This window comes from Carassius auratus, chromosome 4, assembly GCF_003368295.1.
Source record: "Carassius auratus strain Wakin chromosome 4, ASM336829v1, whole genome shotgun sequence".
Classification (NCBI taxonomy): Eukaryota; Metazoa; Chordata; class Actinopteri; order Cypriniformes; family Cyprinidae; genus Carassius; species Carassius auratus.
Genome location: NC_039246.1, coordinates 14724070 through 14746531, shown reverse-complemented (window position 1 = coordinate 14746531; position 22462 = coordinate 14724070). Strand labels below are relative to the sequence as shown.

The window sequence follows — 22462 nt, the reverse complement described above, 5'->3', positions numbered from 1 at the left end:
CATTGTGTACAAGACATTAACATGAACACACAGATAATTACATTCCACTTGTCTTGTTTGTCTGTTTTGACCTTGTTGAGATAAAGTGGTTATTTAGATGTGTTTAGCTCTATTCGCTTTGCGTGCTGGAGTATTTGACTCTAGTCACCTGATCTGCCGTGTCCTGTGGGCTGTTCTCAGCTGTAACTGGAGACTGTGTTACCTCAGTCAGGGCTGTGCTGATTCACTAAGTCTGTGTGTGAACAGGTTGGGTTTTCTTTCAACATAAAGAACATGGACACGTAAAGCTGCTGACAGGCCAATATAACCTGTGTAAGTAACCAACGGTGCGCTGCTTGTTTGTTTGTGCAACAGCCGAGGCAGCTTGCGCTCTCCTGAGGCGCCAGAGGCAGACGAGGCAGACAGCGAGGATGCTCGCTTGGAGGCCGAGAGAAAGCTGGAGGAACTGAAGAGGAGAAGAGATGAGATGGAGAGCGAGGAGTTTGAGAGGATGAGGCAGAAACAGCAGGAGGCCGAGGTGGAGCTGGAGGAGCTGAAGAGGAAGAGGGAGGAGAGGAGGAAGGTGCTGGAAGAGGAGGAGCGGCGGAGGAAGCAGGAGGAGGCCGAGAGGAAAGCCAGAGAGGAGGTGTGTTCACTTAATGTCAATGATTCATTTCCTGGTCAGAGGGCTGTTTCACAGGCGCGGCGGAATTTGCTTCGGTTCGCTTTTCTGTGAGTGAAGATCTTGTCAGCAAAATTAGGTCACTTCTGTAAACACTACGTTTTGAATAGCATGCAACTGTACTTGGATGTTTTATGGATGTTCTTTTGAGAGTTAAAAGTAAACAGAAAAACAGTAAACAGAATCTTTATTTTACACAAAAAATTTTTTTACATTTTAAAACTACTAAATAAGAAAACGTATTTTAAATTGTAATAATATTTTACAATATTGCTGTTTATACTGTTTTTTTGATTGAATAAATTAATGAAATGAAGACTTGGTGAGCGTAAGATACTTTAAACCTTTTTTTGTTTTCTTTTATCTTACCAACCCCAAACATTTGAACAGTTTTATGCTATACATTTCACTCATTACTGAAAAAATTATAAAAATGGTTTAGTCTAATACAAGAAAAATGGCTATTGTACCCAGTATTAGTGAGTACTGTGTGCTTTTATGCTTAGGGTATCATAATGTTATCTTAGCTTTAACAGTAATTTGATATTAGGCAACCTGTGGCTGTGGTGTCAATTATCTGTGAACTCTTGTGCTCACAGTATCAGTATTGAACTCCGTCGTAATTTAAATGAATTCCACATCATTTGCATTAACATTAGTGCGATCACACCCAGTGTGAGTTTAGAAACACAGCCGTCCCTCCTCGTGGAGGCCCGCTCCTAGCATTGTCATGCAAATATGTTCCTTGTTCCTAATGAACAGAGGCAGTAAATGAAAAAAGGACTAATTAGAGATTAGAGGGCCCCGTGCTGATGCTAGCGGGCCGTGCCAAAAACCGTGGTGTAAATAAAAAGGCTTCTTTATGATCCCCCAGCTGCTGTGGAATGCAGGCGGCTGCCAGTTCACATTACGCTTCCACAGAGAGACCGTCTTGATTCTGTTGTTCATTTGTCTCGTTATCGTTATCAAAAGGACATGTTCTGGGATCCCAAGTTAGTCTGCTGGTGGTGTTTTTCTGTGTGCCGTCTCTCTCTTTGAGGTGATGAATGTGCATTTATTTTATTTTTCAGGAGGAAAAGAGGAGGATGAAGGAGGAGATTGAGAAGAGAAGAGCAGAGGCGGCCGAGAAGAGGCAGAAAGTGGAGGATCCAGTGGACGGAGAGGGCAAGAAGCCCTTTAAGTGTGTCAGTCCCAGAGGATCCTCATTGAAGGTGAAGCTGCCCGCTCTCTCTCTCTCTCTCTCTCTCTCTCACACACACACACACACACACACACACACACTGTCCCAATGAAAAAGCAATTATCTGCCAAATCTTGTAAACATGAGGAGGACAACAACTTGATGATTGTGCATTTATGCAGCTGGTATGCACTGAAGCTTGTTTGTGCTAGTTTAAAGGGAATAACCCTCTTTGTTACCCTTTTCCCCAAAATAACATAGTTACTAGAGTTACTGTTTATACATAAAAAGTAATACGTTAGCCACCTCTGTCATCAGAATATGAAATTAAGCTTAAAAAAGCTTCTGAATGAGATCTTGTATGAATTTTATAATTTATATAATTGTAATGACAAGAATGGATATGAAATATTTTTCAATTTTTGAATAATTTGTTTTTATTTTTAAATAAACAATGAATATATTATTAAAAATTTATTTTAATATATTATATCTTTGAGTATCATATCCGATGACTGTGAAAAGTTATTATATTTTTATTAAATCCTTAATGATAACTTTTCTAATTTCCTGAATATTTTTATGCATTTTTAAGTATACAATAATTATAGGCTGTTGTGATGAATATGCAATAAATATAAATTAAAATTAGATTAGATTATTTTCAACTTTATTGTCATTGCACATGTAAGTTACAAGGCAACAAAATGCAGTTAGCATCTAACCAGAAGTACAGAATATACAAGGTCTACAATATGTTACAAATGTACAATAAATATACAGATGAGGCAGTATTATGGACATAATTTACAGATTTTAAATACTATCAGCATGATATACAGATAGGTGTACTATGAACATACTATACAGATGAATTATGTAAAAGTGTATGTACACTATAGGCAGACACTATAAACATGTGAACATCATTTACACTAATATTATAAATCATATATAGTATAAATTATAGGTTGATTACTATTCATATATATATATATATATATATAATGTATATATATATATAATATATATATATATATATATATATATATATATATATATATATATATATATATATATATATAATGTAATATAATATAATATAATACAATATAATGAACCTAAAATGTATACTTTCTCTTATAAATGTAAACATTATGCATGCAATAACTACTAGGCCATGTCACTGACAGATCTCAATCCTATTTATTTATTTATTTATTCACAAATAAATGTAGTAACTATGGTATTTTGGTGGACACTGTGTTTAACATGGATAAAATAAAAAGTTTTATTATAAATGACATACATTTTTGTGCTATCTACTTTGTAATATCTTTGCTGAAAGGAAACCCTTTCCTCCTATTCATCATGCACAGATGATTCGTTCACAGATCTGCTTTGTCATCATGTACACTGTATGTACTGCATGCTGTGTGATGCATTTGTGTGATTCAAACTCCTATTTTGTGGGTAGACTGATTAGTTTAATATCATACCATATTGTACCATACCATATATTGTATCACATCACTATATTGTAGTTGTGGTGCTTTTTTGATGCCATACATCTCATTTCCAAATTCTTTTCCTGGTTCTCGCATGTTTGAATACGGGTTTCCTGTCATCAGTGGTTTTTCGAAGACAGTTCTTTTCTTCTCTTCCCTTTAGAATCCATCTTTTACAAAAAAATACAAAATGGCGCAGTTGTGTTTCTGTGAGCTGCGCTCCTCAAGACGTGAACTATAGGGGGACGCAGGAAGACCATTAGACTAATAGGATTACTGTAACCGCATTCTAACGGAGCCGTTTCAAACATGCCTGAGAATGGGGAATTTCCTGCTGAGGAGTATTTTAGGAACTCCCACATTCAGTTGGGGGGGAGGGGGGGGGGTTTCGTGATGCTTATGGGCTGTGTATGTGTGTTGTCTGTGTGGTTTTTGTTGTTGCTACACAGGAACACTTTCCCCCCTCTTAGCCCTGTTGTCATATATCATAAACACAGGCCACGGTTCCCACAGAGAGAGAGAGAGGACTGAAAAGGGCCCTGCTTTCCCTGGCCCCGTGTCAGTTTCATACTGAAAAGAACAGGCTAGTCTCTTGCCTCTTAGAATAGCCAAGTCCGACAGACAGTCACATCTGTGTGTGTGTGTGTGTGTGTGAGTGTCTGTGTGTGCGTTTTTATGTGTGTGTTCCTCATGACCAAAGCAGTGACCTTTCTTAAATCTATCCATTGTTTGATTTCTCTTCCCAGATCGGTGAGAGGGCAGAATTTCTCAACAGATCAGCACAGAAGAGGTGATCGCTTCTACTTTAACTCCTCGCAGACCTTTCTTGAAAACATGTTATTCAGCTTCTATACACAAATGTTTCCATAAGGGGCCAAACTATAAGATTAATTACATCAATTAATAATCTGAAGTATTCTGAGTCCTTTTGGGTTGGATAAAGAATGTTCTGCTTTCAAAACAAGTTAAGCTCTTTCGACATCACTTGTGGCACATTGTTGATAACCACAGACAGTTATGTTGACTCGTCCCTCATTCCATGATCTCAGAAAGCAACTGTTTACATTTTGTTGTTAGCACATAACCGTTTGCCTTGAACAGCAGTCCTGCCTCAGACAGCTTTACTGCCCATATAACTGCTATTATTTAGTAAAATTAATTATATTTCGCAAAAATAGGAGGTGATCTGTCCATCCATCCATCACCATGTGCATCTATCCGAAATGCACTCTTATCTATCTATCTATCTAAATATCTATCTATCTATCTATCCGTCTATCCGTCTATCTGTCTATATATCTGTCTGTCTGTCTGTCATTCTCTCAATCCGTCTATCCATCCATCGCAAACTATTTATAACACTTGAACTATTGATTAATTGTAATTTGCAGTCTTTCATTGTGAAAATGATGCTTACAATTACAAGCATGTGCTGATTTGTACGCATGTGTGTGTGTGTGTGTGTGTGTGTGTCAGTTCTGTGAAGGCGTCTCACGCACCTGTGGTGTCTAAGATTGATAACCGATTAGAGCAGTACACCAGCGCCGTACAGGTGAGGCCTACATCATCCTCTCTCAAACTGAACACAAGCGAAAGATAAATCTAAAATGAACACAGGACACCAGAAGACAGCACAGTCTAATCTCTGCCTTTCCCTCCATTCAGGGCAACAAAGAGGTCAGATCTCCCAGATCAGCTGCCATAGATCTTCCCGTGGTGACAGACGGTATTCGCAACATCAAGAGCATGTGGGAGAAGGGGAATGTCTTCAGCTCTGGTGGGAGCCTGGCGTCCACCAACAAGGTGTGTGATGTTCATTCATATAGATGGGAGGGGAAAGGGACACCCCACTTGTTCTCTTGGACCCATTTCCTGTCCAACATAACATTCTGAACTTTAACCTTGAAGGGAGTGTTTTGTTCCGCCCTGTACAGGATGCAGCTGGGATAAAGGTGGGCGTGGCCGGCCGCATCAACGATTGGTTGAATAAAACTCCAGAGACGGGCAAAACGTCAGGAGGAAGACCCGCGGTAAGCCTTTGACCCTGTCCGTCACACCCCTGATCTCTATGTGCATTATATCCGAACAGGATGAGTCTTGTTATCTGGTGCCACCTAGTGGTTCTGATTCAACCCGAAGTGAAAAAATACAGATCACTGAACTAAAACAGATGTTAAAAAACATTAGAAAGAGATTCATGGCTGCATTTTCAGAGTAATTTCAGATGTTTATATGTGCATTTGACTATTTCTGTCATGTAATCACATTGAAGTCATTAAAGGAGTGGGTGTATTCAGGCTTTCTCTTACGTTCCTGTCTGCTCCGTCATGTCTGCTATCCTTCATCGCTGATTGGCTGTTTATTTTAAAACTCCGGCTTCATTGTTCAAATATGGATGTAATATGAAAATAAGCTATAAATATATTTACATGCACAAATCTGTGTTAACTTAGAAGTCTAGTGTAGAAGTTTGAACGTTGATATGGGAATCTGAAGTCAAAAGGCACATACAGTCACACAACTATAAATACTGAACATGATCACAATAACCATCCAGAGCAATGTTAAATTAGCAAAGTCTATTATGATGTAAAAAAAATATGCCAGTTTAATTACAGACTTCATAGTCTTAGTTAAATGAAGCAAATAATTGTCATGAACATCTAAATTCAGTCATAATAAGTAGTTACAATTAAAACCAAAGCTGTTTGGCATTTTAAATTTCATCTTTTTACAGAATAAAGAGCTACTGTCTTAAATTCTGGGTACTTTTTTTCTCATCCAGGGGCGGTATTGTTAGTTTAGTTTTCTATAAGCCAGGATAAGGTTACACAGGGAGTTTACGCCTCATTTACACTCACCCATAGTGTTTACCATAATGGGATTGACCGTTGACCTGTTGTTCAAGTGCAAAACCCCCAAATGCACATTGGTCACACTATCCCTTACAGTTTAATATAACTATTTAATAATGACAGACAATGGACAAAATTATATATAAAATGATATTGACATATTTTTTATTATTTAAAGTTTTTGCTATATACATTTATTATATAATTACATTTGTACTTCATTTATTGGATGAATGAATAAACTTTACAAAACATTATCATATCTTATATATTCTAAGATATTTTCAAAGCGTTCCAAATACTTAAAAATAAAACACATTGCTTCATAATTACTATATTATAACTGTCATAAACATGTCATATTAGTGAAGTTGCTTTGTCTTGTGTCTTATGAATGGTGTGTCTCACCTGTATCTTCATGGTTTTTCCTGTCATTCTCTCTTTCTCTTCCACTGTTAGATTTCCCTTTGCTTCTTCCCCTGGGCTTCTTTCCTCTGCTCTCTCTTCTGCTCTCTCTCTCTCTGCTGAAGATCAGGTATGGAAACATCCCTCCCCTCCAAGCATGCTCCTCTGCCATAAGGACACTGGCATCCCTAATGCCATTTCTCTCAGACTGACATGTGTGTGTGTGTGTGTTTACATTTTGAGTTGAGTAGTTCAGGGCCATGTCTCGACTGATATTACACCCCTTCCCCTCCTGCAGGACCTGAAACCGGGCGACGTGACCAGCAAACGCAATCTATGGGAAAACAAAGGGTCCTCTGCTACCAAGGTAACCAAACATAATTTTTTTTCCCAATCAGCCCGACTTGCTCTCACTCTCTATCTCTTAGTTATTTATACACATAACATTTTTCATATGCCCCTAGAGAATGAATTAATAAAGCACTTATTTGTCCAAACAACAGGCTGTGGGTTTTTTACAACCCTTCAGGCATGCCATTAGGCCTTTGGAGACAGTTATTGTCATAACACACTCTCTAGCGTGATATCTGCAGTATAATTGCAGAGAATAACATTGCCATAACATTGCCTGTGTGTTTTGTGTTTTAAGCCGTCCCCTTGCTAATTGTCTACAGATCTGACCACCTTGAGGAGGTAAATGTTACTCTGTTGCACAGGAATGTACAGTGTTTGATGAGCCACACTTCATGCATTTATCACAGGATGGCTTAGGAACTGGCTTTTTTTTTCTTTTTTCTCTTTCGTTTCTTCACCGAGCTTCTCTCGCACTTTCACTCTCTGCCACAAGAGCTGGCGGTTTGTTTGCAGAAAGGAAGTGCTTTAAAATCACCTCAGCTTCCATTGCTCACTCAGACAAACAGTATAATGTATCTAATAGGAGATTATTTTAGGAAACAGAGAGATTTTTCAGTACAATGTCCTCATGAAGTGAAAAAACGTGTGACATTGCAAAGAATCTTGTATATGCGATTGCAAGTTTTGCATGTGAAAACCTTAAAGAAATTATTAAATTATTCAGGAATGTGATCAGAAACTGTGGATACTGTGAATCAGAATCGAGTTAAAGGGTTATGACAGTAAACTGCAAAGAGAAAGGCCTTTTTGTGTAACATATAATGTAAAATTTCAACAGCTCACAATGGTACTGTCAACTTATTGCATCTGCTGACCTGAATCATTGTGTAAATTAAGTAACATTGATTTACCCTCAAGCAAATCTATAGTTTAATAGATTTTTTTTTTTTTTTTTTTTTTTTTTTGTGAAGGAAAAAATAATGGGTGGCTTGTGTTAATATTATAACTGAATTATTATTTATTATTAGATATTAATTAGATGTTAATTTATTAATTTATTATTAAATATTATTGAAATATATACAAATATTTAAAATTAAATATGTTATATTATATTAATAATAATAATTAAATTATATTTTAAAGATAATAAAAATGTAAAATTCCATTTAAAACTATCCAGACACAGCAGACTCCCATAGACGCTCATTAAAAATGTGCAAAAGCTTGTTGGAATGAGGGCAGGGCAGAGCTTAGCGAAGAATCTATTTCACCATCACCTCTCTCTTCCATTCTCTCTTTTTCCCGCGTCACCCTTCACCCCTTAACAAAGGACTGCCTATTGTGAGAAGATCTATTTTAACACCAGCTTGGGATCCAGTTGACCAAACATGGCGGTCGTGCACACACACACACACACACACACAGATGCTCAGGGGTCATGAATAGAAACCAGTTCGAGTCGATCCCATCGTCTGAACCTGAGAAGGCATTCCCATGAGCCCTGGCCTTCATATTTTTATATCCACAGATCAAACAGATAATAATGGTAGTCATTCGGAGCAGGCAGCTCTACCCTTGGTTGGGGCACAATAGAATTCACTGCTGGACTGTCAGCGAGGTGTCAAGATCAGGCCAAGGCCACGGTTAGCCACAGACTGCAGTTTTGGCCCCGAGCGCTTAAAGGACTGGTAAACGGTGACGTAAAGAGCCTAATGAAGGGAAATCTGTGGTCATAACCGCACTGATGTTACCAAAACCAGCAGTGCTGTTTGGTCAGGAGTGGAAGGAATGAGGGTTTCATTTGAATGTGAATCTGGAAAAAGAGCGCTGTATGAAACCATGCTAAGCATGTTCCTGTCATTGTACACGCAGCATGTCGGCCACAAGCGCTTTCACTGATGACTTTTTGGAGCACACAGGCACAAAAGATGTATGTTAAAAAGGAAATGTGAAATAAAATGTGAAGGCATAAGTGGAATAGCAGACGGATGGGCTGGGAAGGGCTCAGCCACTCTGATTAGCACATTAGACTGTATTTATGTTAATCTTCTTCTTTCTCTCTCTGTTTCTGTCTCTCTTTCTCCCGTTTTCCATCTCTCTTTTTGATTTCAACCTCACCCAGGTCCCAAGCAGAGGAGAGACCAAATCTGTCACCAATGGTAAGTGACGACATGATAAAATGAATTTGTGTAAAGTGTCTAATTTCCAACAAAAGGCTATTTGTCAGCTTAAAACTGCTGTGTGATGCTATACAGTCACGGGCAATTATAACGTATTTGATGCTTCGTATACTTTTATGACAAGTAAGGTTCATTAAGATTTCACACTGGGCTAGGCTACAAAGTGTTTTTGTGATTTCTGCAGGACTTAAAGAGGTTTAAAACATATTAATTCATCCTTCTACAAATTAAATCAGAGAGAAAGTCCTAAATTCATAAAGTAATGGTATTAAATGTTGCATGCATGGCAGAAAATTTGCTCTTCCTCTATATATATTTTTTTATATTTAAAAATTATATTTTATTTTTTCTTATATTTCTCTTGTGAATTGAATTACAAATTAATGGAGATCTGTTGGAGGGTGTATTTTCAAACAGTGAAGCATTGCTAATACAAGATTTTTACATTTAGAGACCATATTGACATATTGTGTTCCATTCAATTTATTTAAGAATTCATCTTAAGAAGTCTTACATTTACCCTTATAAAGCCTGCAGAAAAGAGCATTGACATCATAAAATTAACATAATAAATTTTCATTTAAAAAAGTACATCTATAGCATACTTTGTTAAATTACCTTGGAATTTAATTACAGATAAACCAGTTAATGTTGTAATCACATTTATTGTAGTGTCCATGAACCAATATAAAATTGTACACAACTGTGATCATCAAAATGTCCTAGTGGATTTACCTGAAGGAGTTTTTCGTTTTTAGGTTTTAGACAACAAAAAAAGCTCAAAGCTTGCCTGGTTAGAACACTTTGTGAGATTCATTGTGCCTGTGTGTTTGCATTATAGCCTTTATATCTATCTGTGTCCCTGAGGGGTCACAGAGGTCAAAATGAAGTCTTGCTGTGAAGGGCACAGTCTGCCATATTGCACAACACCCACAATTCACTCTGCCAGAAGTCCCTGCCAATGATAAATCATCACTGCAGGCACGTCGTTCACCGGCTGCCTCTTTGGCATTGTTTTCTATTTTGAATAGCAGCCATTTGTTCCTCTAGAAGAGGACGCGGTGGCCTTCGGGTGTACGCTTTAGCCTGGCCTGACGTTCTGCTCGTCTCAGTATCAGGCCCTGGATTCTGGTCGTCTGTCAGTGCCAGCAGGGCTAAAGCTGCATGTTTGTCACATTACTGTATGGAGCGGTAGAAGATTAGCGAGCCCGCATGCCGTATGCCAGATGTCATGAAAACTTAAATCCTTCCAGCCACTTAAAAATGGTCCGACGCTGCACATTTAAGATATTCTTTGAGCTATTTTTAGCTCTGGAGCTTGGAAAATAAAAGGGTATAGGTCACATATACACAAATAAGTGTACAAAGATTTTTAATTGTCTCAGATTCTAGATGATGATCATTCTTTAATATTTTGTAAATTTGGGTAAAATTTGACATACTAGGGATGCAATTATTTCACTGGTTCTGAACAAGGCTGAATTTACATGATAAAAAAATGCAGCAAAAACTTATTTAAAAAAATTTCAAAAATGTAATTTATTCCTGTGATCAAATTTGAATGTTCAGCATCGTTACTCCAGTTTTCAGTGTCACATGATCCTTTATAAATTATCCTAATATACTGATTTACGGCTTAAGAAACTTTTTTTATTAATAGTAGTATCAATGATAAAAACAGTAGGGCTACTTACTTTATTCAGTATTATTTGGTCAATAAAATGTTATAAACAACATACTTTTTTGTGAATTCAAAGTTGTTGTCTTATTTAATACATGCACAGTCCTGCATAGCATATTCAGTTTGTATTTATTATAAATTTCTCTTTTGTCTTTTAACAGGAATGGGCCATTAACCGTTCAAAGACGCCAGAGAGGCAGGGACCAAGAGAATGCACAACATTTTTTTTTTTTTTTTAATACCAAAAAAAATACAAGCATGTTATACTGCCAGGAAGATCTATGTGAGTAGACACAGTATAAAAGAGAAAAAAAAGAAAAAAAAATTACAACTATATATATTTTATCACTGTATTCACAGGTCACAGGTATTGCACCATCATAACATAAACGCAATGTCTTTGCATGTAACTTCTGGCTGTGAAAACAAGCAACAAGGTTATTTGTTTCGATTATATAACTATTATATAACAGCAGCCAACTCAAAACATTACAGATTCCTTGAAAAGGAGGACGAGGAGTTGCATTCCAAACTGTTTTTTTTTTTTTTTTTTTTTTTTTGTCAAATCACGTTCATTTTAAACATGTTAGTTACCCTTCTCACCTGTTAATTTATAACTAAAGCATAGCTTCACATTGCATTTCATGCCTGTTCGCCAGTTCCAAACCGAATATGAGCACCTGTAGTCTAGCTGTATTTTGTACTTTTTGTCGTAATGACTTTTTTTTTTTTTTTTTTTATAAAAATTGTCTTAATAATATATGTTAGCACATAGTGAACATTTTTGTAATTAACTATATATTTTACTGCTTGATACAAAATGGTCTTTGTTTTTGCTCTCAATATTATTTTATATCAAAGCAAGTTTTAATTCAGAAGAAGTCCATTATAGTCATACCGTTAGCATTATTTCATTATCTTTGGCTTTTTTACTCTTGGAAACACTGGTCTGAAAGTTCTTTTTGACCATCTTTTTGTAAGTGTTAATCATGTGGAATAATCGGTATTGGTTAAAAACAGTTAAACTCGATAGAAAGGGAAAGTGCACTTTTTGGCTTATATTTGAGTACATTTCACAGTTTTTCATATAATGCAAGGCCTTGGTTAATCCAAAACCATCCAACGAGAAGGACGAAGTAAATTCATGTTTAATGTTCAAGTGTATAATTTTTCTTCTTTCTGTTGCAATCATTCATACTAAATTGCAACATGGATGTCGTCGGCTTTCAATGCAGCGCTAGTTGGCAGAACGTTAATAATGCCGTCATTTAAACGCGTATCATTTCTGACATCTTTTGTCAGACAAAGAATATCCAGTTCTGCCGCCGTAGCTTATTGCTAATGTCTCTAAATGTTCAAAGTTCCTGTATTCTGCTTGTATTTTTTGACAATCAGTTTTTTACCATTTTTTTCAACACTTATGTATTGTTTCAGAGTAACACTATGCAAGTCGCACCACCTTTAATTGCAATTATCTTGTTACAAATATGACTGTTTGTAGTCTATAGTTCCATACAGAGCAAATGTTTCAACTTGTAATCATTGTCTCAGTGACCACAATAAAGAGACCAATGAAAAACACCTGTGATTGTGTGCTTCTCAATACTCCAGCAGCCATATATCACATAACTGGCATGCCCCACTTCCTCTAACAATAGGCTCAGCTCTGGCAGCCAATCAGAGCAAAGCAGTGAGGTCACATGATCTGGCAGGTCTGTATTAGGTGAGCCTTGGGTTAGTTTGAAACTGTATGCTGCCCGGACCCTCGAGATAAGACCCCATCTCTTATTCTTCCTGGTGAGATCTCAGGTAAGAGGATTCAGATTTTATTATCAGATCCAATTGACAGTTTCTTCATAACTAAAATCAACAATTGCAATTTATATTGATATTGGGAAGTTTCCCATAATGTGTGAATCAGGCCTGAGGATCACCCTCTTCATTCCTTTGCATGGCGTAGTCTGTGCAATCATCAATGCAATGCTTGTCTTGTTCGCCAGAGGGACTGGACTGGTGGTTTGCATGCTTTGGGTTTTTACCTTAATGCAGCTTAATACAGACTATCAATGGCAACATTCCTGCCACCTTCAGCCTGTGATTTTCCAGCCTTTCGGATGGAGTACGACCGGCCCTCGCATATTAATGTAAAACGCACGTAACTCCAAAGTGAGATGGTTAATCTGCTGCAAAGACTTGGTGGATTTGGTCAGAGATGCTGCGCTCAAGACCTCTGGCTGCTGCTGCCTGCTCTCATTATCACGAGGACTTGATTTAAAATCAACCCTTATCCAAGATGATCTCTTTGTGAAGAGCCATCAGTTTGAGTGCCATCAGACAAGATAGGACGAAGACCCCAACAGCTATTGAGCTGCAAATATTGAGTGAATATAAGATGATTAAAAACATGTTTAAATGGATGACCTGCTGACCTCTGGACCTTCAGCAACTACAGTTTGAATTTACAATTTACACACTTTAATACGGTGAAAGAATAAAAATAGGATTTACTTTGGAACAATTTTCACTCAGAAACTGATGGTAAATTTCACAAATGAATGCAAAGAAATTGGTCATCTGTTTTCTCTGAAACTTATAAAAAATAAAAAACTTTTTGTCTCGACTGTGAAAATAATTTACTTTCTTATAAAAATTATATTTAGATATAATTTTTTTTAGTTTAATGTTTTTCTTGAAAAACTTGCTATATTACTTAATATTTTGTTGGCCAATAAAATGGCATTCACATATTTTTAATTGTGACTTTGGTCTAAACATTATAAATAAAACAATACAGTTTACAAAAAATACTGCTTCAAAATGTCATGTTTCATTTAATGTTCAACTGGCCATTTCGCTGTAATTCTTTGTGAAATTTACAAGCAATTATGAGTGTTGTTTATTTCTTTTCTCACTTTGTGGGACAACTATATAATCCTAATGAGTTTCATTAAATTTAGACAGGTCTTTGACGTCATTAGAGGCTGTGGAACAATGTCCTGCACAAACAATGTGCTTCAAAAATAGATGCCAAGGACACACTCACTGTTGATTTACACGGAGAATGAATGTCAGGCCTGGATGAGATCAGCCAAGTTCATTTTCTGGCAAAGTGTGGAGCACCTGTTCCAAACTGTATGTTACAAGCGAAAATAGCCTCCTGCACTCATTAATCACATGTTTTATGGTGTGATTTATTTCTCGGTGGATAGTCTTCAGGACAGCGATGCTGCTTTTTCAACCTTGTTAAACACAGTTATGAATATGAATACTTGTTATGGTCCAACATTGTTGAACATAAAGATTATTGTTCTCTGGGATCAGGGTCACTGGCAGAAGGATTTGTTTTACAGTTAGTACATGCTGAAATAAACTGAAATTGAATAAACTCATCAGACATGCATGTAAGGTCCTTTTATAACTGAAACTAATTTACTTTATCAGGAATCTACTTGTCATGTCTGACACAGAAGAAGTCATGGAGGAAGAAGTTCAGTACGTATGAACTTGTTACTTATTGAATTCCGAATGGAATACTGAACACTGCAAAGTATAGACTGTTAAACTTAACAATAGTTAAGTCCATAGCTGATTTTTGGCTGTCAGACAGTAAGAAACATATCTAATTATATTTCAACTTGAGCTTGGTTCGGTGATTACAAACTGTACATGGCCCGTAATTCTCAGCACAGTTGTCTAATTATACTGTTGACATCTCATAGCATCTCATGTTACTATGGCAACGACTGACACGTTTGTATTGCAAGCTCTGTTATTTAGCCTCTCAGTGGAAAATTAAACCATATCTGTATTCTAAAAGTATCTCCATGAAGAAACTTTAACATCCATAAAACCTTTTCATTCCACAAAATTTTTAGATTTAGATCTTATTTTAGATCTTTAGATCATTAAAATGCTCTCTGAATAGTTCTTTGGGAAAATGGGTCTACTGTGACATCACTGCGAAAACCCTATTTTGGAACCTTTATCTTTGAGAGTGTTCTCTATATATAGGCCTACTAACATAATTGAAACAGCAGTAGCCTATAGTGTGACTTTGTTGCCACATGCGTGTCATTTAATTATTTTACATAAAATGTCTTAAAGTTTAATAGTCCGATCATGTAATAGTAATTGTCGGAGCAGAAATGGTTAAATAAAAACAGTCCTAAAGTTAGCATTATATGTGGGATATACAATTCTGTGCTCATACTGTATACAGCAGAAATAGTGAAAGTATGCCCTAAGGTACAAATCAAAAAAGTAAAATTTTTGTACCTTATTATTTAGGTTATAAAAATATTGTGGGAACACTGTTGAAATGTTTCTAAAATGCTGACCTGTCCAGTTTACGCGCTGTGATCATAACGTTATTTAATGATTAGAAAAATGTTTCCGACAATGTTTTACGAACTTTTTGCCCAAAATCAAAATGTTATATGAACATTTATTTTGTATACGTTCTTAGAACATTAAAATCACTAGGTTTTTTTATTTATATTTTTTTATCATGATTAGAATGTTATTTAAAAGTTTTAAAAATGTTTCTTATAACATTCTAATTTTTTTAGAACTTTTTAAACTGTTATTTGAACATTTATTTTTAATATTCTATGAACGTTTTCTCTCAACATTATGAGAACATTCATCATGTACAAATAACATCATAACAACATCCAAAAATTTTCAACAATGTTTTCTGTCAATAAGAAAATGTAATCAAATCTTAATAATCTTATAAAAACGCTCACTTTAAGAACGTTTTGTTCTTATATTTATTTAGAACTTAAAAAAAAATGCTAGTGAAAGTTGTGAGAACATTCCCTTTTGGGTGACAGCTTTGTTTCTGAGAGTGTAACTCAGTTTCATGTATCATCTTTTTAATTGAATTACCTGTTTATCCTTTTCTTTTTCTCTCTTCTCTGTGATAGGGAAGGTAAGCCAATATAAGATGAGTAGCTACTGCTCAAAGCATCAACATTAGCCTTATTCATGCACTAATCACTAATTATGTCCTCATGGAAACGGAGGCTGCATGGTCCAAAGGAAGTTCTGCATGCTATTGTGCTATTTTAGACTGTGATCGTTTCACTTGGTCAGTGGAGTTGAGTTACTCAAGTAACTAATAGAATTTTGTGTAGAGTGACATTTTAATATCAAGTATGTCTTGTGCTTCCTCTAGTCTCAGATGTCAGTTCCCACATTCTGTCCATAACAGTTTATAAATCAAATATTAGTTTGCAAGTATTTTGTTGGTCCATATGATCATGCAAATGGCATTAGATTCTGAATATGAACTTTCTGGAAATGTCATTTTCAAGCTGTTGGGTGCATCTCAATGTTCTGACAAAGGTTCAAGATGGTCTGTTGACTTGATTCAGCATCTTGATCATGCAAATGTTTCTTTATGCTTCTGAATGTATTTGCTACTAATCTTTATTATGTTCACACTGTAGTGGAGGAAACCGAAGAGGAAGGTAAAACCGTTTTCGCTATGTGTTGTGTTGCTTTTCCTGCATGAGTTTAAATTTAAGATTAACTCCAAAATATGATTAAAGTAGATTTTGATACCACACATGTGACCTAAAACCATTAGAAAACCAGTTGCCTTTTCATTGATTAGAGTTTTTCACATGCATGCATGTAGATATTTCAGTTTATTTTCACAGTTAATTCCCTTATTCATTCTCATTTATGCAATTATTTATTTCTTCCTTCTTTCTTTCACTTACTCTATCATTACCCCTCCTGAAGTGGAAGGTAAATTTTTCATGACATATACTAATTGGATTTAGTAATGTATGCACCAGTTATTTCATTGTTCACTCATTTTTTAATTATTTTAGTGATGTTTAGTGTGTTTTTTATCCACCACAGAATAAAAAATAAATAAAAATAAGGTAATTGTGAAGTTTTTTCATAATTCAGACTTATTTTCTCACAAGTCAAAATTGCAAGGAATTTAGAGATTTTTATTATTATTATTATTATTATTATTCTGTGGCAGAACCAAGCTTTCATACTTTAGCAACTTCGTTGCATTATTTTGAGTAAATTAACCTTTTTCTAGTAATTAAAAAATGAATTATAAGCTTGCATCATTTGTGGTGATTTTCTACATATAAATATACAATCACCAATGCAAGGTGTTTAGTAATTCATGTAATGTTTTCATATTAGTACCAGCCCCTGAGGAGGAAGGTAATCAGTCCCTTCTTTGATTTGTTAATTCAGTTGTTTAAATGTTTTATGATTTAAAAACAATAATATCATAGGTACAATGTCTTTAAAGCACTGCATCAACGTGTTTTATCCAAAAAGAATACATAAAAGATATCTGCTCCTGATTAACAGGATTTATTTTGTGATATGTCTAAAAAAAAATTGAAGCTACAGTTTTTGTAAACTAACTGATGTGCTGTTCTTATAATAGAGCCTGCCGAAGTAGAAGGTAATTATTTCAGTTCTTATTTGTATTATGGTTATTTGTATTTACAAGTGTCTGTAAATCTTCATTCTTTTTAACCACTTATAACTATCCCATATCTGAACAGAGGAGCCAGAACCTGAACCACAAGGTAAAGCTCCTCAGGTTTATAATCTTTTATAGAATATAAATTAAGAATAAAACATTTAGCAAAAGTTTCCAGATATTCAGATTCTCATTTTTGGGCCTGATGATGGAGAGGGGCCACAAAGGGGTACAAAATGTGATAATCTGAATCGAATGTTTAGCACCATTGCAACTGCATGATGTGTCATTGTGAAGGCTGGAGGACAGAAACTGTTTATTAGTAAGGTTTGTATGTCATGAAGTAATATTTCAGTTCATTTCAATCGCATGAGTGATGACTGTTGCTGTCAGAACATTGGGTCGTCATATTCAGCCAGCCATTTGTTTCAAAATCAAAACATTTCTTTAGTTCTGGATCGCTTCGTATTCCAAAATATATATTTTATATAGTTCATGCAAATAGTCTTAATGTGCAATTGTGTCTGTTCATCTGTCTTCATCAAACAGAAGCTCCAGTGGAGGAGGAGGCCACAGGTAACTTCTCCACAAATCACACACACACACACATTTGATTGATTCTCTGGGAATCTGTAACACACTTTCTGCATCAAATTCATAGTGATGATGTATTTTGTATATTTTTTTTATCCCCAGATGAGACAAAACCTAAGCCAAAGTATGTTCTGCTCTGATATCTTTCTTTCTCATGTTTATCTCTATATGTGAATACTGCACACTGTCAGCATTCATGACTAACAATTATTTTACAGATTCATGCCAAATATCGCAGCTCCAAAGATTCCTGAAGGAGAGAAGGTGGACTTTGATGTGAGTTTGGATTTGAATTACATCACTTCCTGTAGTCGCTTCAAAGTGTTTGGAATGGAATACTGGTGTCTTGCTTATACTACACCGTATTATGTTAACCAGCACATTATTAATGATAAATATTTTCAATAGTATGTGATACGACATTACATTTTCCATATGATTTTATTATGTGAATTTTATTTCTGCAAGTATCATCTAAGATTGTAACTTTTTTTATCCAATGTAGTGACCAAGACCTGTAATTGATTTAATTTTCGATTAAATTTATTAATCTACACGATCTGTAAAATACAGATGCTATTATTGGTACTTTAGAGTTGTATGTTAGTGTAAACATTGCTTTCATGCGTGTGTAACAGGACATCCACAGAAAGCGTCAGGAGAAGGATTTATCTGAGCTTCAGTCTCTGATCGAGGCTCATTTCATCCAGAGGAAGAAAGATGAAGAGGAGTTGATCGCTCTGGTCAACAGAATCGTAAGTCCTGGAAGAACTAAACTAATCCAGTGTTAAAGTGCTAAATAACTTGTGAGTGACAGTGTTGCATCTGTGCAGGAGAAGCGTCGCACTGAGAGAGCGGAGCAGCAGAGAATCCGTGCAGAGAAGGAGAAAGAGAGACAAGCTCGTCTGGCTGTGAGAGAGCAGCCATTTACCTCCATAATACTGAGTGCTAGCATAGACATGTAGAGAAACTCATTCCTTCATCCCTCTTCAGGAAGAAAAGGAGAGAAGAGAGCAAGAGGAACAGAGGAAGAAACAAGATGAAGATGCTAAGAAGAAGAAAGTCCTTACTAACAAGACACACCAGTACGGAGGAATCCAGCAGAAGGTCTAGAACTGGAAACATATGTTATTATTATATCACCATGCAACTAGCACAGAAGTAGCAAGTTAAAGTGAATCAAACACTATCGATCTTGTCTTGCAGGGCGAGGGCCGCAAGGGGGCGAAGAAACAGACGGAGAGAGAGAAGAAGAGGAAGATCCTGGCGGAGAGGAAGAAGCCACTCAACATCGATCACCTGTCTGAAGATAAACTGAAGTAAGCCACCGCCGAACATGATCTCCTCACAGTCACATCATCTGGGGGTGTGGCCACTGACGAAGCTTCTGATTGGTTCTTGCAGAGAGAAGGCCAGTGAGCTCTGGCAGTGGATGATGGAGCTGGAGGCCGAGAAGTTCGACCTCAGCGAGAAACTGAAGAGACAGAAATATGACGTAAGTGCTGACATAAAACAACGACGAATAACAGATTTGAATCACAGTCAATATGAATTTTGTATGTTGTTTTTGTTGCAAATAACCTTCCTTTGGCCCTATTGAGCCAATTTCTAAATTTCCAGTGTCAACATCAGCTGTTCATATATTTAAGCTAAAATAAATAGATTATAAAATGTTATTTAAAAAATTTTAGTCAACTTAAAGTCAACATTAAAATTAAGTTAATATACCTTTTCATTCACATTTTTGGTGTTATTGTGAACAGTTAATTGGTTTTCCATCCGAGAATGACAACAGCCAAGCTCTGACATACAGAAATCACTTTTCCACAATTCAATAAGTTCCCACTAATGTTTTTACAAGTTGAATGCACATGAATATCACCACAAAATCATAATTAAAACTTTGGATTTTCTTTCAGTTTTATTTACATTTCTTTATAATAATAATAATAATAATCACGTATACAAATGTAAAATATATCAGCATTATACAATTATATTAAAATATATAACAATTAAATTTACAGTACTTTCCTAAATTGGATAAAAAGCTTTGTTTTTGTATGCAGAAACACTGTGCATTTATTAATAACTTAATCTACAGTTCAAAAAGTTGAATTTTATGCAGTAAAGATACATCGCCATCTTGCTCTGACCAAAGTTATCTGAATGCAGCTGATGCACATGAAAACTCATAAACATGATCTACTCTGGAGGTCTTAAAAGCACCAGTTTATTCACATTACGGAATTAAAATCATTTGTGGATCATCTTAATTTTAAAAGACTTAGTCTGTAAAATAGTTCCCACTTGGGCACTGTGAAAAAGGCATCCAAGGCCTGCCTGTCTAAAACTGTGACTTGCTTCCAGATGAATGTTCTCCAGGCCCGAATCGTAGAGCAACAAAAGTTGTAAGTAACTGGCTGTGAGGGCGGCCACCTCACTTGCTGTGTAGCCTGCTGTCAGTAACTGTTGTCGGGCAGATTTGTGTTGGGTCTGGGCTCTCGATCGGTCGCCGCCCTGGGTGAAGGGAGGTGGCGTACTTGTGGCTGTAATGAGGCAGCGGACGTCTGTGAATCCACAGGTTTCCCCATCAGCTGGTCATGTTGAAATTGTCTTTTGTGCTCAGCAAGACTTCCGTATGTGTCCCTTACAGGTCACTCAGCTTCTGGCTCGAGTCAGAGATCACCAGAGGTAAGTACCCTGAGCCACACTGGTCACTTTCCCCTGGTTTCAGTGAGGTCTGGGTGAGAGGAGGGAAGCAGAGGAAGTGTTGTCGTTAAGCAAACCAAGACAAAGCCATTTTGGTTTGATCTGCTCGAAAGACCCTGCTTCTTTCAGATCCCAGGCCCGATGAAACCATTCGATCTTGACCGGAGCGAGGCTGGAGCATGTGGTCCAGCTCAATCCCAGCATCAAATGGGGAAACGTTTAGGATTTTTACACTCAATCCTAATAGGACCAGTTCAAGTGGCTCCTTCAGTACTTTATTTTCATCACCAACACATACAGTACATGACTTTGTCCACATAAACTGACAGAAACATTCATATATGCAGATTAATATATAAATTATTTGAAATGTTCACCCAAAAATCCAAGATGTGCATGAGTTTGTTTGTTCATCAGAACAGATTTGGAGAAATGTAGCATTGCATCACTTACTCACCAATAGATCCTCTGCAGTGAATGGGTGCATCTTGATGAATATGTTTCTTGCTTTTCACCTCTCAAAATTACAACTGATGGACTGGAGTCATGTGGATTTCTTGTGGATTAGTGAGCTGTTTTTATCAGCTGTTTGAACTCTCATTCTGACGGCACCCATTCACTCCAGAGGATCCACTGGTGAGTAAGTGATGTAATGATAAATTTCTCCAAATCTGTTCACTTGAAGAAATAAACACATCTATATCTTGAAAGGCCTTAGGGTGAGTACATTTTCAGCAAATTTTCATTTTTGGGTGAACTGTTCCTTAAATATATTGATTGGACACAGATGAGAGAGACTCCAGTAAAACGGTAAGTTCAGAATGAATATTTTGCCTCTGGAGACGGAATCTGTAGCCTGAACGAGAGGGTAAGAAACACATTAGGCCAAAACAAGACTGAAACATGGACTGCATGCGAATGAGTGATGCTTTTTTCTTGCATGCGTTTGAAACGTGTCTCTTCTAATCTTGTGAACTGATATTCTGATAATGTTTTTTAATTTAGTTTCCACTTCACTTGTTTTCAAATGTGTAAGGACAGGAATCATTTTTGGTTTATGGTTGTAGTTTTAATTAATATTCATAGATTTGATGATGAATATTAATTAGGGTATGCTCCGATAGTCTGTGTAATTTGCTAATTTGCAAGTTAAAATTTAAATGCATTTTCATTAGAAAAAAAATAATTTAAATAATTTCAATAGCATAATGTCATGCTCTGATTTAGTAGATCAATTGACTGATGAAAGGATCAACAATTATCTCAAAAGTTTTTATTTTTTATATGCAGGTTTGATGTTGTTTTTTTATCTTTTCAGTGCCAAAGGTCGTGGAAAGGGCAAGGTTGGTGGCAGGCTGAGGTAAACGTGCAGCAAATCTGGGCACCACAGAGATCCAGAGCACTTTGTGTCCTTCTTCACATATGCATTTGTAGTCATAAAACCATTGTCCTGTTTGATTGTACATGCAGAGACAGTAAAGTGACATTTTTTCCTGATGTCCAGTTTTATTCCTGGTTTTTTGTCTTAGACACACAAGTATTTTGCAGTCATATCATTCATTTTATCCCTGCAACATTAAAAGAGTCAAACTGCCTACAAAGTGTCCCGGTGACTCTTTCTTACAAACGTATCCATTATTTTCCAAAACCAGTTTATCAATCACTATTCCAACACATACAAATGTAATTCATGAGCACTGCAAAGGAAAAACGTGCAGAGCCAATATGATCTTAATAATAACTCTTTTCAATAATTATGAAACCAATGAAAGTCATAATTATATGAAGAGGACCTGCTTAAACAAAAAACATTCACTCAATATATAATAATAATATAATATTACTACACTACACTATACT

The 22462-nt window shown here is 36.2% G+C and overlaps 2 protein-coding genes across 9 annotated transcripts in view; both read left to right on the top strand.

The window, feature by feature from the left end:
* Nucleotides 1–12408, top strand: part of LOC113060151 (non-muscle caldesmon-like) — a 46138-nt gene extending 33730 nt beyond the window's left edge. For 4 of the 5 annotated variants that reach the window (XM_026229051.1, XM_026229044.1, XM_026229022.1 and 1 more), the window contains 9 exons: nt 355–625; nt 1732–1872; nt 4096–4139; nt 4826–4901; nt 5015–5152; nt 5284–5379; nt 6908–6976; nt 9089–9125; nt 10989–12408. In XM_026229051.1, the coding sequence (XP_026084836.1) occupies nt 355–625; nt 1732–1872; nt 4096–4139; nt 4826–4901; nt 5015–5152; nt 5284–5379; nt 6908–6976; nt 9089–9125; nt 10989–11002 (886 nt within the window). In that variant the 3' untranslated portion in view covers nt 11003–12408. Of the gene's footprint in view, nt 1–354; nt 626–1731; nt 1873–4095; nt 4140–4825; nt 4902–5014; nt 5153–5283; nt 5380–6907; nt 6977–7258; nt 7303–9088; nt 9126–10988 lie in introns of all 5 variants that reach the window. The other variant, XR_003278200.1, reaches the window with a different exon arrangement.
* A 107-nt stretch (nt 12409–12515) lies between these two features.
* Nucleotides 12516–22099, top strand: LOC113060176 (troponin T, cardiac muscle isoforms-like). Of its 4 annotated transcripts, none has more exons than XM_026229071.1 (18): nt 12516–12636; nt 14269–14319; nt 15756–15760; nt 16281–16301; nt 16579–16584; nt 17005–17025; nt 17258–17275; nt 17379–17402; nt 17846–17872; nt 17993–18014; nt 18109–18166; nt 18529–18645; nt 18724–18801; nt 18884–18997; nt 19097–19209; nt 19295–19385; nt 20547–20584; nt 21921–22099. In XM_026229071.1, the coding sequence occupies exons 2-18, from the start codon at nt 14282–14284 to the stop codon at nt 21964–21966; spliced, it is 837 nt and encodes a 278-aa protein (XP_026084856.1). In that variant the 5' UTR covers nt 12516–12636; nt 14269–14281; the 3' UTR covers nt 21967–22099. The 4 variants fall into 4 exon arrangements, with proteins under 4 accessions (XP_026084856.1, XP_026084848.1, XP_026084866.1 ...); XM_026229063.1 differs by lacking the exon at nt 20547–20584 and adding an exon at nt 20261–20301; XM_026229081.1 differs by lacking the exons at nt 17005–17025; nt 20547–20584 and adding an exon at nt 20261–20301 and having other exon boundaries at nt 21921–22036.
* The last annotated feature ends 363 nt before the right edge of the window (nt 22100–22462 follow it).